This window comes from Anastrepha ludens, chromosome 6 (assembly GCF_028408465.1).
Source record: "Anastrepha ludens isolate Willacy chromosome 6, idAnaLude1.1, whole genome shotgun sequence".
Lineage (NCBI taxonomy): Eukaryota > Metazoa > Arthropoda > Insecta > Diptera > Tephritidae > Anastrepha > Anastrepha ludens.
In genome coordinates, this window is record NC_071502.1 from 111,392,115 (window position 1) to 111,411,365 (window position 19,251).

Sequence of the window (19,251 nt, forward strand, 5' to 3'; positions counted from 1 at the left end):
GCGCAAAAACTTACGCTCAACTTAAGCGCCATGCAAGCGTGAATTTTTCTCCTCTGCTCACCTAACTGCCGTTGTTGTAGTTATATTTATTTTTTCGATTTAATTTTTTCGCAGCTTTTCTTCGAGCGCTGCCAATTGCAGCTTGCAGCACATGCAGCAACGCATAGCAACGAATTGCACGTAGACTAGCTTTTTGTTTTTTTTTGCTTTTTATATTTGCTGCTTGCCACATGCCACATTGCACTGAGCGGAAAATGTGAAATTGAGCAAAACTTCTAAATTTCATGTTTTGGATGGTGAAATTTGATCTGCTGCCAGCGGTGCATTCAGCTATAGTTGGAATAACTTGTGAAATAAATTGACTTCTTGCAACAGATAAGAGAAACCATGAATAAAGTGAAATTTCAATGAACGCGGCAAGTGAGAATTGCTTGTGCAATTGTAATAGCTGAGAAGAATAGAGAATGAAATAGAAATTAATTTCCCCGAATGCTGTTCCGACTCTTAATTGGTAGCAGCTTTAATTAATTTTGAACTTCTCGCAAGTCAAACAAAAAATTTAACTTCTTTGGAATGGAATTAGAAAAACTGTGCGTAAATTACTTGCGCTGAATTACATTTTAATGCTGTAAGTTAGCAAAATATTAACTCTAAGAGTTGTTGAACATCACAGCAATACAATTTTATGTAAGAAATTGCGCTGAATTAACCGCTGAATTAAAAGAAGGCTGTATTCTAAGCTATTTTTGCAAAAAAATTAACCAAATAGTGTCCACATGGCATGTTTATCATACACCGCGCTGGTTTTATGATACAAAATAATAGCGCTGAATTGACTTTTAAAGTGCCGAATTAATTACAGACCTTTTGAAAGTTTGCTTTTCAAAATTAAAAAAAAATTACCACACAATTTTTTGAAATGAATTATGAAAATTGTTAATAAGAAAACCAATTCTTCTGACCATGAATAAATATCAAATCCGGCAAAAGCTGTTATAGTTTCAAGTGCTGAAGCCGCGCTGAACTGACTAAAAACATGCTGAATTTAGCGACCCTCAAACTTAAATATCCGCTGAATGGGTTAAAAATTCGATTATGCCATTATAGTTTTCAATGAAGAACTAGTGCTGAATATATAGGGAGTTAGCGAAATTTCAATACTACTAATTTAAATGGCCTTAAAGAACTTTTAACTCCATAATCCCGTGCTTAAATATTTGCGGAATTCACTATAAATGCAACAAAATAGATAACTCATACATATTTCCTGGCACATTAGGTGGTAGTTTGTTGGAATAGCATTTTAGTTTATCTTGTTTCCTATTTCTAAAACTTATATGCCCGTAAGTCAGTGATAAAAGAGCGCTGAATATATTAATATTGCTCAAAATTCGAACAGAACTTGTTTTAACGCCCTGAGAGAAACGTTAGCGTTGTAATATCGTGCTTCAGTATCTGCTGATTTGACTAGAAATGCGAAAAAGTTAATAGCAGTGCAGCCAGCTCTCACTCTTATCTTGTTTAAACATAAAATGCTCGCTGAATTGATTAAAAACGCGCTGAATAGCAACAAATCTAATTTCAGTGCTGGGAAAAGTAGTTGAGCTTTACCGATTTGTGTAACCTCGCGCTGAATTCAATTGCTGAATGAAACTTTAACTTTTTGAATGTTTTTTTTTGTCATACAGGTCATGTAGTGGGCGATTTGCGCTGTAAGTAATTAATTTCGAAGTTAGTTAAACGGCACGCCATGATACTTACGGCCATGAATAATACAGTTATACGCGCATAATCCACAGCTATCTCATTACGCTGATGAGCTTATTATTAAGCTCGCTTCGTTGCCAATAAACCAATTTCGAGAACGTAATGAAAAAATTATTTTTCGCGAAATTTCATTCAATTTTTTGTTTGCTGGTTGTGTAAAACGCAAAACCGCAACCAAATCCAATATGCGAATTGCCGATGTGTAGCATGCCACCAGCGTCATCAATAGCCATGCGATCACCAGGAATGTCACCAAATGAAACGTAATCAATCAGCCGCAACATTATTGCACACATCACTGGACACAAATGACGCCACAGGAGTGGGGGGAGGGCGAACCAAGGCGCACACACAGGCACCACAGAGTTGACTACAGAGTTGCGTGTGTTGTCTTTGGGGCAAGCATGCGTTGAGCTAGCGGCTGACTAACGGTGGTGTGTTGTTATTGCAAATAGCGATTTACTACGCTCATTTAACGCTTTAGCCATGTGGCAGGTGGCAGCCGAGTAAGAGACAGGCAGGCTAGCAGGCTGACTCACTAGTCACTAACCGCCAATAATGTTGCATGCAACTCACCGCTTTAACTCTCATATCTGGCATATAGAAATTTTTCACTTAACCAGCACAACTCATCCTCCATGATGCCACAATAACCTTAGGCATCGAATCCGTTCAGCGCTGCCACATTTCACCCTGTTGCTGCATCAACAGCCAACCGAAACACGAAATGTCAACAAATTTAATAACACATAAATCCAAGCAGTGCACGGTTTCTGAGTGTGTGTGTGGCAAGCGCAACATCACGTATCACACGAATGGTCTACATATTTGTTGTTATTGTTTAGCTGTAAGCGCTAGACAAACACAGCCACACAGATCCATACAAACTTCTCTCCGGCCAGCCTAGAAATATGCAGCACAAATGCCAACAGATGGGGTTGGACGCCAACACGAAATACTCGCTCGCTCATATGAATAGGTATGTGATGTGTCTCATGTAGCAAGTTATTTGCACATGTGGCAAATGCGTTATGTGCGCCGCTTTAACTGGTCCATTAGAGTCAACGCCGCCAACGCCGATGCCGATGCCGATGCAGATGCCAACCCTGACGCCATCGCGTTTGGAGCTCATAAATTTCCGAATGAACGCTTTGATGGGCATTTGCATTAATAAGTAAGTAGTGTGGCAGCTATGAGTGCAATATGCCGCCATGCTGCATGAAACTTGCGCACACATAAATATTTGCGAGCCAATAACATACACACAAGCACTCACACACGAAGTGGGAGAATATGGAACCTAATGGTTGCTGAATATATGAAATTGTGCTAGTGGCTTGAAACTTTTTAACGGCATGTTTTACGAAGGCTAAGAGTATAATCCACTCGAGTTGGCTGGCGGTAGTCAGAGAAAGTATACTAAGTATGTGAATTCAGAAAAATGTCTATAATTTCGGGCTTAAATAATGTATTTATGCTTAAATTCGAGCGATTTAGTGTTTGAAGGTAATTTCAATAACAAATTTCCGAGAGAATTTCAAGCCAGCAGTTAACTATTGCGGGAGTAAAATTTTTTTCAATATGAATGTTTGCTAGTATTGCGCTGAATTGCGCTAAATAATAGAAAATCCATCAATTTTTCCAAAATTAAACGCCAAATATTGCTTGAACTCTAAGAGAAAAAAAATAATTATAGTAAAAAGTTGAACTTAGCTTTGTTACAAAACATGGGATTGAACTTTATTATTTTATTAAAATATTAATATACAACACAACACAATAATGAACATTGTTTAAGACAATGCTGTGCCTAAATTTACGGGAAGAAATCTCAAACCTATCAACGAAATCATAAAAAGGGCCTTCTTCACTCGAAAAAGCAGCTTAATAGTACTGATGCAGCTGAATTAAAACATACACAACTCTTTTGCCCAAAAATCAGCGCTGAATTGAATATTGGTTCAGCTGAATTGCGCTGAATTACACAACGTACCACTGTTTCGGCCGAAAGCCCGCGCTGAACAACTTTTCGCAAATAAATCGCAAGCCTAGCTGAATGGCACGAAACTCTGCTGAAGTAATTTTATTAGGTGCGCAACTAGGTTCTCGCTGTTTTTTTGATGAGAATACAACTTCTGAAAAAATGGTTGCAAGTGAATCATTGAAAGTATTGCCCATCGCTGGCTTTTACTTTTTCCCATCTTTCTGGTGGATCTCGTACACCGTCGCGGTAAAACTGTTCATCTTTTGAGGCTATCCACTGAGCAAGCCATTTTTTGATGTCTTCATATGAATGGAACTGCTGGTCAGCTAGAGCGGCGCAATATCTAGAGAATATAGCGTGTGAGGTAGGATTTTCCATTTCAGTGTTTCGAGATAGGTTTTAACGGATTTGGTAACGTGAGGCTGAGCGTTGTCATGCAGTAGAATCATTTTTTCATGCCTCTCCACGCATTGTGGCAGCTTCTCGATCAGCTTCAATTGAAGTCGATACCGATCCCCAGTGAGGATTTCGCTGGGTTTTAACAGTTCATAATAAATAACATCAACTTGGTCCCATCAAATACATAGCATAACCTTCGCAGCGTGAATATTCGGCCGAGGTAGACTCATGACAGGGCAGCCTCCATGACTTACTTTTCTCTGGATTGCTGTAATGAATCCATTTTGTATCACCCGTTACGATGCGATGAAGAAAACCCTTTCTTTTTTGCCGGTGGCGCAGTTGTGCACAGACGAAAAAACGGCGTTCAACATCCCTTGGTTTTAACTTATAAGGAACCCAAGTCCCCTGTTCCTGAATCACTCCCAAAGCATGCAATCGCTTAGAAATGGTTTGGCGGGTAACTCTGAATACTGAAGCAAGCTCTTCTTGCGTTTGACATGGATCCTCATTGAGCAATGCCTCCAATTCAGCGTCTTCGAAGGTTTTTGGCCTTCCTTCACTTAAAACAGCATCTCCATATCTTTTTATAGCTCTCGATGCGCTTCAGCCGCCGTTTTTTCGAAAAAAAAGAGGAAAATCAACACTTCCCGCAAATGACGATTATTCGGCAAAAAATCAGACATTTTCACAAAAGCAAAAGTATATGATACCAAAACAAAATCACTAATGTGTCGAAGCAGTTTATTTACTATATGTCTAAGCTTGGTTTATGACCTTTAGGTTATGTTAAAATCGACTAGCACACACTGCTGGCGTCATTTATTAACGGGCCCTTAGTTGCGCACCTAATATATTTGCTTTTTTTTTGTGTGTGGCTTTTTTTTAACCTCACTGGCAATACTACCAGCGCTGAATTATGAAAGACCTACACATCAATTTACGTAAGCCGTAAAAGAGTTGAAAACTCCCGCTGAGTTCGTTAGATGAAGCTGAATGCGCTGAATTTGACTATAGCTAATTTTCACGAGGCTTTGCAGCTCATTTCATTGGGGGGGGGGGGGGGGGGCTTTTTAAGTAGCGGGTCCTAAACCCAGCGCACAACCAGCTATCCTGGAATGCTTCGCCTTCTCACGTTAGCTCACTCCCGAACGGGTGTTCGGAAGCTACCCAGAGGATACGTGGGCTAATCCCGGAAGTTGTGAGCTGCTTGAACCATATGTAGAAGAATCGTCCTGACCACTCCCAAGTGAATGGCGATCAGTAACTTTCCCCACTTGCGTGGACTTCTACACATGTAGAATCTCTCTTGCCAACAAGTGCTACTTTGGACTAAGTAGGCAACTGAGCAGTAAAGTCCTCTCTCGACGAACAAAACTAACACTCTACAAGACTCTCATCATGCCCGTCCTAACGTATGGCGCAGAAGCTTGGACGATGACAACATCCGATGAAGCGACGCTTGCAGTATTCGAGAGAAAGATTCTGCGTAAGATTTTTGGACCTTTGCACGTTGGCAACGGCGAATATCGCAGACGATGGAACGATGAGCTGTATGAGCTTTTCGACGACATAGACATAACGCAGCGAATAAAGATCCAGCGGCTTCGTTGGTTGGGTCATGTCGTCCGAATGGATACAAACGCTCCGGCTTTGAAAGTATTCGATGCGGTACCAGCTGGTGGTAGTAGAGGAAGAGAAAGGCCTCCTCTGCGTTGGAAAGATCAGGTGGAGAAGGACTTGGCTTCACTTGGTGTGTCCAATAGGCGCCGGTTAGCACGAGAAAGGAACGACTGGCGCGATTTGTTAACCTCGGCCAAAATCGCGTAAGCGGTTATCGCGCCAATTAAGAAGAAGAAGACTTTTCATGAGGTCATACCATTGTCGATCTTTTTTTGACTTAAACAAAAAGCGTAGGAACGCTAAATTGTGAAAAATTTAGAATTTAATATGACACAATGCCTAAATGACCCGAAAAATAGTCACTGAATAATTTTTGGTGCGACTGAATGGAGCGGAACCTAGTTGTGATCCCTTCTTGAAAGCACTAGCACTACTCTCGCTAGGTAGGAAGATTAACAGCGCTGAATTATGAATAAACCTAATCCATGTTAGACGTAAAAGGATAGAAAAACTTCCGCTGAATTCGTTAGTTATAGCTGAATAGCGCTGAGTTTTATTGTAGCCAGTTTTTAAAAAGATTAGGAAACTGTCAGTCTTTTGTTATGGCCTATAATGCCAAAAAAATCGCCGCTGAATTAATTCCGCTGTAGCTGATAAGAGCGGAATTTAGTTGTAAACACTTCTTGGAAGCGCTAGCACTATACTTGCTAGGCGAAAAGATGAACAGCACTGATTTCGAAAAGCCTACAATTTAATATCACGCAAGAGACACAAATTTCGAAAGGCTCTCGCTAGTTCAACCGAGTAAAGGTAAATATGACTATCCAGCCTAAGCTATAATAAATTTTACATATTTCAGTATGTGAATATGTTTATTCCCATGCCGTTAGCAATTGCACAAACATTTTATACAATTCAAAAAATTGATTAGGCGGCGAATCTGCATTGATCTCAATGCGCACAATTTTATGCGTTGCATAGCCGTCAGCTAAAATTCTGCATACAAATAAACATCACTATACGATTTTCATGTGTGCCATATACTCATATATTCTTAGTATGTAAGTATGTATGTATGTAAAGGGTGGTTAAATTTCAAGGGCCGATGTTGAACATGAACCACACCTAAACGTCAACGACACCGTTGGACTTCTTTCTTTGGGGTTATTTGAAAGAAAAGGTTTACGTCGATAAGCCAGCAACAATTCAAGAGCAAATGATGAGATAATTCAGCACATTAACGGCATAGAACCTCAACTATGCCTCAGCGTCATCGAAAATTTGGACCATCGGATGGAGGTGTGCCGCCGAGGCCACAGCGGCCATTTGGCCGATATTTTACTCTATACGTAATTGAGCTATACCAGTATTGTCAGAATAAAGAAAAATGACAATAATTTAAAAAAAAATTGTATGTTATTCAAAATTAACACGGGCCCTTAAAATTTAACCACCCCTTATAATGGTTTCGGCTACAATTTTCGTGCAGCAGTCACATTTTACGCCTATTGGGATAAACTCTCTCCCTTTCAATGCAGCATTTGAATTAAATCAAAATTCTACCAATATTTCTAACACCATACCCACACCCTGTTTGTCAAACTTATTAAATTTAAATTAAAAAATAAATTTAATAAAGTTTGTTTTTTAATTCGATTTACTACCGCGCGGCTTATCAAAATTACCGCCATAGGCCAAAGAGCCTGAATGTATGCATGTTAATGTAAAAGACATACAGCTTTTTGGTCTACATAAATACGAGTAGGTAATTAACTACTCGGCTAGGGCGAACCATTTTATACATAGCAAAATAAATCTCACTTCTATGTATTTTCTAAAATGTATATATATCGACTGATATGATAATGAGAAAAGCGAATAAATATTTTTATATTTAAAACTGAAACGCATAAATAGCATTTGCTATTAGTTTTAGGATGGCTGAAAAATATTTGCAGTTTTCATAGTTGCAGAAGTAAAACTTTAATAAATTGCGCTAAATTCATGCAACAGCCATGAGCTGTCCAAAAATGTAGTCAATAAAATATACTGAATGGCGCTGAATTAATTCAACGTCGCCCGAAAAACATCAGTGATACTCGTTTGCTGCGATATTCTAAAGTCAATGCCTCTTCTCTGTCTTATCTCTAAGGAAATTATGTTGAAAAATAAAATTTTGTAAAATAAAATGTGGTAAATAATTTTAAAAATTTTGCTGCCAAAAAGCATTGCATTACTCTAAATATAAGCACGCTGATTAAAATTCAGCTCTAGAAATTAGGGGCCCACTTAAATACTACTAAATTGACCAGCTCAATAAAGTTATAGAAAGCTGTTTGCAATAAAAAATAATCTTAAAATAGTATATGCTGAATAGTGCCGAATTAACATTTCTTCTAAGAAAATCTGGATTTTGTGCTTATTCTGCTGAATAAACTAAAAGTGTTGAATATTTCATAACTTTTTGGGCTAAAAGGCGCTGAATTGCTGAAAAAAGCTTCTGAAGAAAATTTGTGTCGGAATACAAATTCAAAAATGCTTTCTGTTGAATAAGGCAGATGTCCAAAGCTAAATAATTTTTTCTGAAAATGCCGAATTAAGACCAATTCTAGTTAATTTTTTTTTAATTGTTTAAAATGTTGATTAATTAATAATTTTTTCTAAAAATGCTGAATTAAGACAAAATATAACTTTTTTTTAGTTTTTTAAAATGTTCACTAGTTCATAATTTTTTCTTAAACTGCTGAATTAAGACAAAAATAATTTTTATTTTATTTTTTAAAATGTTGACTAGTTAATAATTTTTTCTGATAATGCTGAATAGGCAAATTTTAGGTGCATATAGCACCATTCACTCTTTTTACTTTACCTCAAAAGCAAATTAAACCTTTGCTGAATGTCGCTGAATAGGAGATTAAAAGAGCAAAGTTGAATGTTATGATGTTGGAGTGCTTGGAACATTCTTTTTTTACCTAGTTCGCGTTAAATCATTGCTGAGTAGCGCTGAATATCACAACGTGAAATTAATACAGCTGAAGTATATTCTATTAAGCTGAGTCGCTGTAAAACTTTTCTTCTGCTTGGTAATTTAAGTTCAAACATGACTTAAAACTTGTCCTGAATGGCGCTGAATATCCCAACGTAAAGTTAAAAGGTGTGATGTATACCCTAGGAAGTTGAAGCGCTGTAAAACTTTAGTTTTGCTTGGTAATTTAAGTTCAAATATGACTTAAAACGTGAGCTAAATGGTGCTGAATATCCCAAAGTGAAGTTAAAAGGCGTGATATATACCCTAGGAAGTTGAATAGCTGTTATATTTTATTTTTGTTTGGTAATTTAAGTTCAAACCTGACTTAAATTTGAGCTGAATGGCGCTGAATATCCCAAAATGAAGTTAAAAGGTGTGACGTATACCCTAGAATGTTGAGTAGCTGTTCTGCTTGATAATTTAAGCGCAAACGTGTTTTAAGACTTGTGTGGACTGACGCTGAAAAACGCATTGTGCAGTCAGAAGGACTGAAATATGTTCTATGCAGCTGAATTACTTTAAATCTCTACAACTGGTTTTGAGTTTAAATTTTAAATGTTACTTCAAAACTTTGCTGAATGATGCTGAATAACGCAATCTGTAGCTAAAGGAGCTGATTACTATTCAGTGAAGCTGAATTGCGTTACAGTTCAATGTGGTGTTTATTAAATCCTCATAGAAAATTTTTGGAAGGGAAAATAAAATTCAATCGGTTTGATTTTCTGATGTTATTAAAGGTATCAGAAGGTGTACAAAAAAAAATTTTGTTTTTAATGTTTTGATACTATTTTTGTACACTGCAGCAAGCGGCAAAAAAAGAGGTACAGTGGCTGGCCGGCGTGATTTCGTCACTTGTGGTCCTCTGAAACAGAAAAAAACAAATTGCTTATTAATCAGTGTGCTTGTCGTTCTGGCGGGTAGTAAGATCAAATGATTTTGACAAAAAATAACAAAATGGCGGACTTCGTAAGAAAATTGCCTTTTTTTAAAGTGGAAATCGGACTAAAAAATGGAAAGTTAGGGAGGAAATAAATTAAATATACTACCCGCCAGAACTATTGATGTCTAGAAAAACATATCTAAATTTCAGCTCAATCCGTTAGATAGAAAATTTGTTTTCACGACGGCCATCCGGAAAAACGTTGTTTTGAGAAAAACGCGTTTAAAGTTTTAGCCGCTCTCATGTATGTGCTATAATTTCGTCAATATTTCGAATTTCGGTCTAAAATTTGTACAGTATATTACCAATATATCAATATGTAAAAAACCGAAATTCAAAATTTTCAAAATAAGTTACCAGACTACTACCTTAAGGAGCTGAATGATACTCAGTGAAGATAAAATACTGAAACGCTAAATGATTTTCTGTAAAGCTAAATTGTTTTAAAGCTTTACTAATGTTTCCTACTTTATCGCACAAGTGACTTAAAATATTTTCCAAGTGACGCTACACGAAATTACTTGAAACATTTTAGGAAATGAAAACCCAACCTTTAAAATCTTCGAATGAAAACATAAATATTTGCTACCATTAAAACCCATGGCGTAAACTCATTTAAAATCAAATCCTCTATTATAATATTTGGTGTTAATTTACCAAAGCGCCTTCTCAGCTCATTGAGCAGCTCGAAAGTTTGCACGCGTAACAGCACAGACACAAAACCTGAAATATTTTGCCAAAACTTCACTAAATGGCACCGAGTAGGTGTAGCGCTTGCTGACAAGAGCTTAATGGTCTTAAGTAGTGGCGCTTAATGTGCTGAAAAAACAACATTTTGCAAACAGAAAATATTTTGCATTGCATAATTTTCGGCGCATAGCTACATCTAAACAAGAGCAAGTAATTTCTATTTAGTTATGCAAAATGTGCCACTGCGCACAATAAATTACAGGATTTCGTAAAAAACTTCCACTCGCATAATTGCAACGCTACCGATAACAATGGACGAAAATGAGCGCAGCAACAACAACAACAAAAACTATGATAAGACTAATTCGCATGAAAATAACAAATACAATGACTTGGAAGCAGGTATTAACGCAGCTCATAAACGACTTAAACTTTACGGTCTTAGTAGCTTTTCCACGTTCGTTACATTCGCACCAACACATACATACATACATACATACATACTTTCATACAGTCTGAGAGCTAACGAGATAGTGAATTGAGTGTTGGTACGCAAAATTTTCAGGCACTTACTAATTCCGGTACTTATACCAGCTCTACTGTTTGTTCTATGTCATTTAATATGCGTCTTCTTTTTTTTCTCTCTCTCTAATCCGCAGGTGGTGCACGCTATGGATCGCACCTCACGTGCCACCGATTATCGTTTCATTAAAGAGCCAAATGGCGCGCTCACCATAACAAACGTAATGCTCGAGGATGATGGCAAGTGGCGATGTGAAGCCGAGAATATGCAGAGATACACAGAGAACGCCAGACCCGTAAAATTGGTGGTATTAGGTGAGTATCAAAGTGAAACGTTTATAGCGAATAAGTTGAGGGTTGAGTGCGGGAGGGGAGAGGAGAGCAGGTGTGGCTGAGTGGCCAAAAAAATGATGCAATTTGAGTGGGTGATAGTCGCTAGTGGAAGTGAGGCGTGAGGAAAGTTAAAAGAGAACAAGTTCCCGTTAATATTTACATACTTACATAACAGCCGCTAAGTAGCCATCAGCGCGGATTTCACTTCGCAATTTTAAGAGCTGACTAAATGGGCGAACTTTTGGTAGGGATTTCGCTTGGAAATTTAGTCAGTGTGTAGTATGCACTGGCAGAAATAAAGAATAAGTCATAGTTAACCAAAAAGCAATAAACTTTTCAGCAGTGCATTAAAACAGATTTATGTCGGTGTTAACTGAAAGTTCTCCGAGTAAAATATCAGGTGCTGAATTGCGCTGAATAGAATTAATTAGGGAATTGTGTGAAAACAATGAAGTACAAATAAAATTACTAATAATTTCTAGCTGGTAAATTATAGTTCTGAGTATGCTGAATAGCGCTGAATTGCGCTGAATTGGCGTTCTTGCCTTAAATGTGGCTTGTTCTTTATTTTTATAAAAAAACTTATACACAATTAAGCTAGAGTTAATTTTTGGCCGTTATAATTCGTTCCGGGATTCTGTAGATTCTGCTGAATTGCACGTTTCGCTTTTAATACGAAATTAAAATGAGCAATTTTCACAATAATTCATTGATTATGCTGAGTACGCTGAATTCTACTTTTTGGTTTTTGTATACAATTAAAATCTATAGTAAATACTTGCTGGCTAACTACGCAACGTCGTTCAGCTCAATTGAGGCTGCCAAATCACGCTGCGTGGCTATGACTACCGCTGAATTGAAAGCTTTTTCTTTAGATGATTAAATAAAATTAGCTTTCTTTCTTACTTTTGTAACTATATTTTTAAGGCTTAAGTCACTATTAGCCGTATTCTGCTAACGCCAAAGCCGCTTAATACCACTTTTTTTAATTTGCTATGCAAATTTTTTCCCGAATTATTTAAGCTGATAGCCTGTAAGACTACAGAGTAGTTTTCAGGTACGTTAACTAACTTTCTATGATGTCTAATGTAGCTTAGAACCGGTGAGAAACAAAAAACTGTTGCTGAATTGAGCTGAATAGCATTTGTGATTAGTTTTCTATACAAATGTTTCCCCGAATTAAACAAATCGATAGCTTGTAAAACTTTAGAGAAGTTTCTAGTCAAATTAATTAACTTTCTAACATACCTAATGTAGTTTAGAATAGATGAGAAGCAAAAAACTTTTGCTGAATTGAGCTGAATAGGATGTTTGATTATTTTTTATAAACATTTTTTCCCGAATTATTTAAACTTATAGCCAGTAAGGCTGTGAAGTAGCTTATAGTGAATTTAATTAATTTTTCAAGACACCCAAAAAGCTAACAACCAGTGAGAAGCAAAAAAAATGTTGCTGAATTGAGCTGGATAGCATAAGTTTAGTAAATTTTGTCAGTCTAATAACAGGCAACCTAAGTTGTATTTCTCCCTATAAGATATAAATGCGCTGAATTCAATTTCCTGTTTCTTTAGGCAACTTTATTGAGTTAAGTAAGCGACTTCTGTTCATTTTGTTACTTCTACTCCGCACATTACTATGCTGACTAGGTATACAACATTGAATCACCTCTTGGCGTTCTTTTCACAAAGAAAAATAATTGCTGGCTGTGCGGTTATTGTATTGATTAAGCTGAATATGATCTCTTCTCTATATAGAGCAATATTAGCCAATAAGATTGGCTGCCAATGCAAGTAGTAACAAAAATAAGTTTGCTGAATAATGATTTTCACCCCAATTTTGAATTTCTTGAATCAAAAAGGCACAGATTTCATACTATGTAAATTAGTTAGGTCTTTTAGCACTTTTTCTAATTAATTTCTATTTTTTTTTTCTTTTACCAAACATAACTTAGAATAATTTTGCGAATACTTCTTTACCTTGGCTTTTCATAAAACCGCCTTGCAATGAAACCCCAGTGATCTAGATTTAGCTGAATAGCGCTGAATTATGTTGAGCAGCAACTTAGCTACGTACAGTTTTGTAAATTCGGAATTTCTAGTTTCATAATCTATGAATTAAATGAAATCTAAGCCAAGGCGAACTCCATGAATGCTTAGCAGAAAAAAAGTATTAAATCGCACAATAATTTCTTGCTGTGCCTCAAAATATCATCTAACTGTCCTCAATCCGTCGCGCTGAATGCTAGCGCTGAATGAAATGACCTGAGATTAAAAGTTAAATACAACGCACTTTGGCAGCACTTGGCACTGACTTCTACCCGGTCAACGTTTGTGCCGCCAAGTAATGCTGATGTTGTTAATGACACAAACAGCGTAACAGGGCATGACATCACATACAGACACACACACACACGCGCAAGCACATCTAAAAGTTGTTGTGAATACAATCGCGCTGCGTTGGCATGTTGCAAAAAGTTTTCTTGTTAAAATACACATTGCAAAACGAGGCTTAAACTCAAAAAAAGAGAGACGAAAAGTTTTTCCAACTTCAATAGCAAGCAATAGTTCAGACGGTTGGTGAGAAGTGGCGCAGTGAGTGCACGGCTAGATTTAGTAGCCTACTTTTTTCCGCTACCCTCCGTTACTATTCAGCAAATGATAGCGTAAGAGAAATATACAGAAATAGTCAACAACAAAGAATCGTCACTGAATGCCAACCTTCAAAGTTTGAAAAATTTTGGAAAAGAGTGCAAAAGAAATAAATAAAAATGAGCCATAAAAACTTTTTAAATGACCAAAAATTTTACCCAAAGCTTTGCTACAGCCGCTCAGCACAATTTATGTTTGGCATACTTTCCAGCATCCATCAATGTTTCTCAACCACTTTTCAGTTTGTTCATTTAATTTTTTTTCTTTTTTTTCTTATACTTATTTTTATGCACTTTTGTGGCCTTGTTACGCATTGCCAATAAAATTCTTGTTTCCAAAGTTGATTTTTCCCCTCATTTTTGTATTTTTTTTCTTTTGAAGCAACATCGTGAGTTGTAGACTCCAATTAATTTTGGGTCATTTTAATTACTTACAGATCGCCCCAAGCCACCATATTTGTTGATCGATTCACGACGCCTCGATGCCGGCAATATTTTTGTGCCAGTCAAAGAGAATTCCGAGTTGAACTTGGCCTGCGTCAGCGAGGGTGGCAATCCAAAACCGACGCTCACATGGGAGGTGCTACTCAGTCCAGGTGTGGATCGCCATGCGCAGAAGGTGTCCGCTGAGGTGTTGGAACTCGAGGAGGTGAAGAATGATAAGGTAAGTGTAGCGTAGTGCATTTGAGAAGAATGAATTGCAGTTGTTTTGTTAGCTGTTTAATTGGGCTGGGTGCAGCTGAATAGTGATAAGTTCGCTTAAATGGCGAATCCTAAGAAAGGGATCCTAAAGAATAGGAACTGGAAAAAATATGTTTTAATGACTGAATTTAGCTAACAAAACAAAAATATTCAGGATTAGTGTAAAAAGTCATGAGCTGAATTAAATTTTGAGTCGCTGAATAGATAAATGAGAGCCGTTTCTGAAACCTGCTTACTAAAAAATGCAGCCAGAAAGTAAAAGATTGCCGCTAATTGAACTTTTTGGGTGCTGAATTGAAGATTCATAATTTTTTTAAACCTAACTTGATAATATAACGGAAATGCAACAGATCGAAGGAAATCCAACTTCCAAACATTGAACGGTTATGTATTCGCCTTATTTGAGTCTAAATTCGCGCTGTTGGAAAATGTCCTTATTTTAGACAGTAATTCGAAGCAAAAATGATAAGAGTGGCAACATCTATTTCACTTTAAAAAGCTTTGTGGCATAAAATCTACGAAACGCGGGTAAATATGTTAGTTGTGGAATTGTTAAAGCTCAATAAGTGTGAAGAAATTTTAATAAAATTAATTATTAAAAATGCTATTTTAGCACTTGTAGTGTAAGGATAAAGTTTAACAGAAAAAAATGAGTAGAGTATCATTTCATCTTGATTATATTGAGATTTTAGTTTAAGGAACTTAGTTAGGGGATGAAAAGCATGGGCCTTAGGACCTCCGAGTGTCTTGTCTTAAACAAACCACTTGCCTCAGCTAACCTTTATTAAGATTTATTATTAAAACTTGGCTTTGAAGCAGTAATTGAGTAAAATTAAATTAAATTAAATTAAAAATATTAAGCAATTAAAAAATGAGATTTTAAGTAATTTTTCAGCAGCTGAATTAAAATAGTTGTACTGAGTTCAGGTCACTACATATCTAAATAAAACCAAATCCAGAAAAAAATGGCGCTGAATTATTTTTAAGAAAAAAAAAAAAAATAACATCTCAGAGAAGAAAGGCGTTGAATATCGAGAATTATAATAAAAATATACAGAAAGTAAGATGATACTAAATAAAATAGCTAAGCCAGTGGATGCTCCATACTTTCGTAAAAGTTCCATGGCTGAATAAAGCGCTGAACGCAACAAATTTTATACTCCATTGTGCACCCGGGTCTGGCCAGACTGACTTTTTCGACTTTGGACGTGAATTTAACATATTTCTATTATAGCTAACGAATTGTGCTTCCTAAAATTTAATTTTTTAACAATAATTTTTTAAAAAGTATCCGCCAACAGGACCACAAAAGGCCATATTCGGGCGCCCTACCTAAGATTTTAGAAAAGGTGTCCAATGGAGGGTTGGAAATGTGTATTTTATGCTCTTATTTGATTTTGCTGCTGATCACAGTGCAATTGAAGACGAAAAATGGCAGTGATTTATATTTCAAAATTATAGTTTTAAAGCGAAGGTGTGAGTTTTAATAAAAAGCCTGCGCTGAATTAAGTTTCTAAGCGCTGAATTGAATTACTGTTATTGGTACAGTGCACTATTAAGCTGAGTACATGTAGAATATATCATTTTAATTAGCTGAATTATCATTGTGTGCATATAACAAATTATTATTTATGGTTTATATGTAAATTTATTTATAATTTGTCTTATTTCTAACGAGAAAACAAATTTCTCTTCTCCAAGTTCTAGTTGAAGTAAACTCAAAGTGGACTACTGAAACTCACTCGAAAATTAGTCACTGAATTTTTATTCGAAGTAGCAAAAACAAAATTAGAGTCGCCATTAAAACGTGCACTCATGGAAAAGTCCTACTCCTATCACTTACTTACACTCATATCACTCATACGCCATGGTGCTTCAAGAAGTACACAAAAATATGATACTTCAAATAATATGTTCCTAATTGTTTCTTTTGTAAACGCTTGCAAAGCGCAAAAAACCATGTAATTTCATTGAAGAAGTTGAAAATTTTAATTGCCAACAACTAAGTGGCAATATTGCAGTGCAGCAAACTAGGAACCAGAGCACAGATTGCTGGATATTCGCAACTTGCCAGCGGATGTGGAAATTGAAGCCACACTGGCACTGTCATACACTAGAAGCGTTCTAAAAGTTTCAATGAAGAGATTGCGAACTAACTACAAAATATATGTATATGTGTGTATGGGTATATGTATGCCCGTATATATGCCGTGAGTGTATGTGCGTGTGTGTGAATATTTGAAAATATTAAAATATGTATTTTGCCAGCATCAGCTGGTAAACGGAAGATGAGAATCATTTGCTTGTTATCGTTATTGTAGCTGATGGATGAACGCATTGCATGCCAATAAAAATGAAAGATATCCGTTACTTGTACACGTATAAGCGCTTGTGAGTGTGTGTACTACGTATTTGTGGCATGAATGAGAATGTCCGACTACTTATTACTTTGTGTAGTTGCTAGTAAACAAGAATTTCCATTTTACAACAAATTTCAGTTAATATATGGTATAAACTTTAAATTACCATGTAAATGTAACAAATTTTCAAAATAGCAAAAAAAAGTTTCATCCGTTATGTCCCAGTTAGCATGGATTCAAGCCCGACTAGCTCTGGTTATATTTATTTTATAATAAAACAGTGTAAGTAACGACGGAAACAGAAAGAGAGGCATACAATTGCATATATAAATGTAAATATGTTGGCTAAAGTTCGAGTGCAGTTGATAAACCCTATAGGAAACCCGAGGCAAAGTTGCAAAAGAATCATTTTGTAATAATCGAAGAAATTCTTCAAAGACAAACTGTAAGACGGTTTATAAAAGCCCAACGGATTAGATGGCACGTATTGCTCGTGCCGAAGGAGCGAAATGATGGGAAAGCTTTCATATTAACACCCGTTGGAGGAAGGAAAGGGGGGTGCCCACGAAAGAGATGATTAGATGACGTCGAAACAGATCTTAAGGAATTGAACGTGCACAGCTGGAGAGGTGGAGTCATGGATAGAATAAAGTGGAGAAAAATTGTTGACGAAACTGGTGGTCCACCACGGACTGTGAAGCTAAGAAGAAGAAGATTTTTTTTTTTTTTTGAGAAAGCGCAATAAATTAATATGTCTAGTAAAATTTGCAGAGAAAAAGCTGCTGAATTTGCCTTTCATGCGCTAAATTCATGAAATTAAATGCAAACTAGTAAAAAGTCAGAACCAAAAAATCTGCAAAAATGGCGCTGAATTCAATTCGTACATTTTCTGAAAGCTATCAACATTGTCTGCCAAAAAGAATATTTAAACTATATAAAAAATTGCGCTGAATTGCTTTTAAAAGCGCTGAATGTATTTTATTGAAGACAAATATAAATGTCGTTCCAAAAGTGAGAGTAAAACTAACCGAAAATGTGTGCTGAATATACTTCGTGATCGAGTTTCTATAGCATTTGTGATATAAACAAGTTTCTAGGTGCTGAATAATGGTAACACCAAAAATTTAATTTTGCAGCTCGCTAGTGTTGACAAAAAAGAGTGCTAAGTGCTAAGTTATATAATGGAAGCGAATCCACAACCGCACGCAATAGAATGCATGCGTTGAATTCACTCATAGAAGCGCTAAATGCATCCGGATGTCTTTATGAAAGCGCCAAACGTCAATAAATTTCATAATTTAACATCCATAATGAAAATTTTACAAAAATAACACGCAATTAGGTAAAAGAAAGACAGTAAGAAATTCTTTCTCAATTTACATTCAAGGTGCTGAATAAGAAATACATAGCTTCAAAGTTCAAACAGTTTTTAAAAGAAAATTTAGAGAATTAAAATGAAGAACTAAGCGCACACTTCGAAGATGACGGAATAAGTGTGCAATTTCTGCATGTAAATATGCGCTGAATACACTTCGAAAAACTGTGTATTTAATTTTTGTATCTCGATGCGGTCGCCGTAGCCAAATAGGTTGATGGGTGACTGCCATTCGGAGTACGTTGGTTCAAATCTTCAAAGTAAAGAAAAAGTTGTTTCCCATAGCGGTCGCCGCTCGGGAAGCAAAGCCAAACCTCCGAGTGCATTTCTGCCATGCCTCAAAACACAGTCATTCGGAGCCGGCTTAAAACTGTAGGTTTCTCCATTTGTGAAACAACATCAAGAAGCACGCCTCAAATGAGAAGAGCAGCTCGGTCAATCACCCAAAAAGGGGATGTAAACGCCAGTTATTTATATATGGTTTCGAAAATGTTTTGAAAACAGTATTAGGAGATACTGAAAGCGTATGCTGAATCAACATTTTAAGGTGCTGAATATGCGCTGAATTAAATGTCTGGCAACTTTGTTATACATATATGTAACCAGGGACAAGAGTCACTTGCTTTATTTAGCGCTTGTATTTCACATAAAACATTTTTTTAATAATAAGAATAATATTATATACATTTTTCCCATTTCCTGATATAAGCGCTCAGTTAAGCTCCAATTTACTGATCTATAGAAATGTTCGCCTTTAAAGTCACACATATGCAATTAAATGTGCTAAAGTGATTGCTGAATTAGGGTTTCGCTAGCTGAATAAAGCTGACTTAAGTTAGTATTTTTAAAAACCTTACTTTCTTCAAAATCACACATAACTG

At 36.4% G+C, this 19,251-nt stretch overlaps 1 protein-coding gene across 1 annotated transcript in view; it reads left to right on the forward strand.

The window, feature by feature from the left end:
- LOC128867236 (uncharacterized) overlaps positions 1–19,251 on the forward strand; it is a 219,085-nt gene that overhangs the window by 45,843 nt on the left and 153,991 nt on the right. Inside the window, exons 3-4 of the mRNA XM_054108338.1 lie at positions 11,091–11,268; positions 14,371–14,597. Of these exons, the coding sequence (XP_053964313.1) occupies positions 11,091–11,268; positions 14,371–14,597 (405 nt within the window). The remainder of the gene's footprint in view (positions 1–11,090; positions 11,269–14,370; positions 14,598–19,251) is intronic.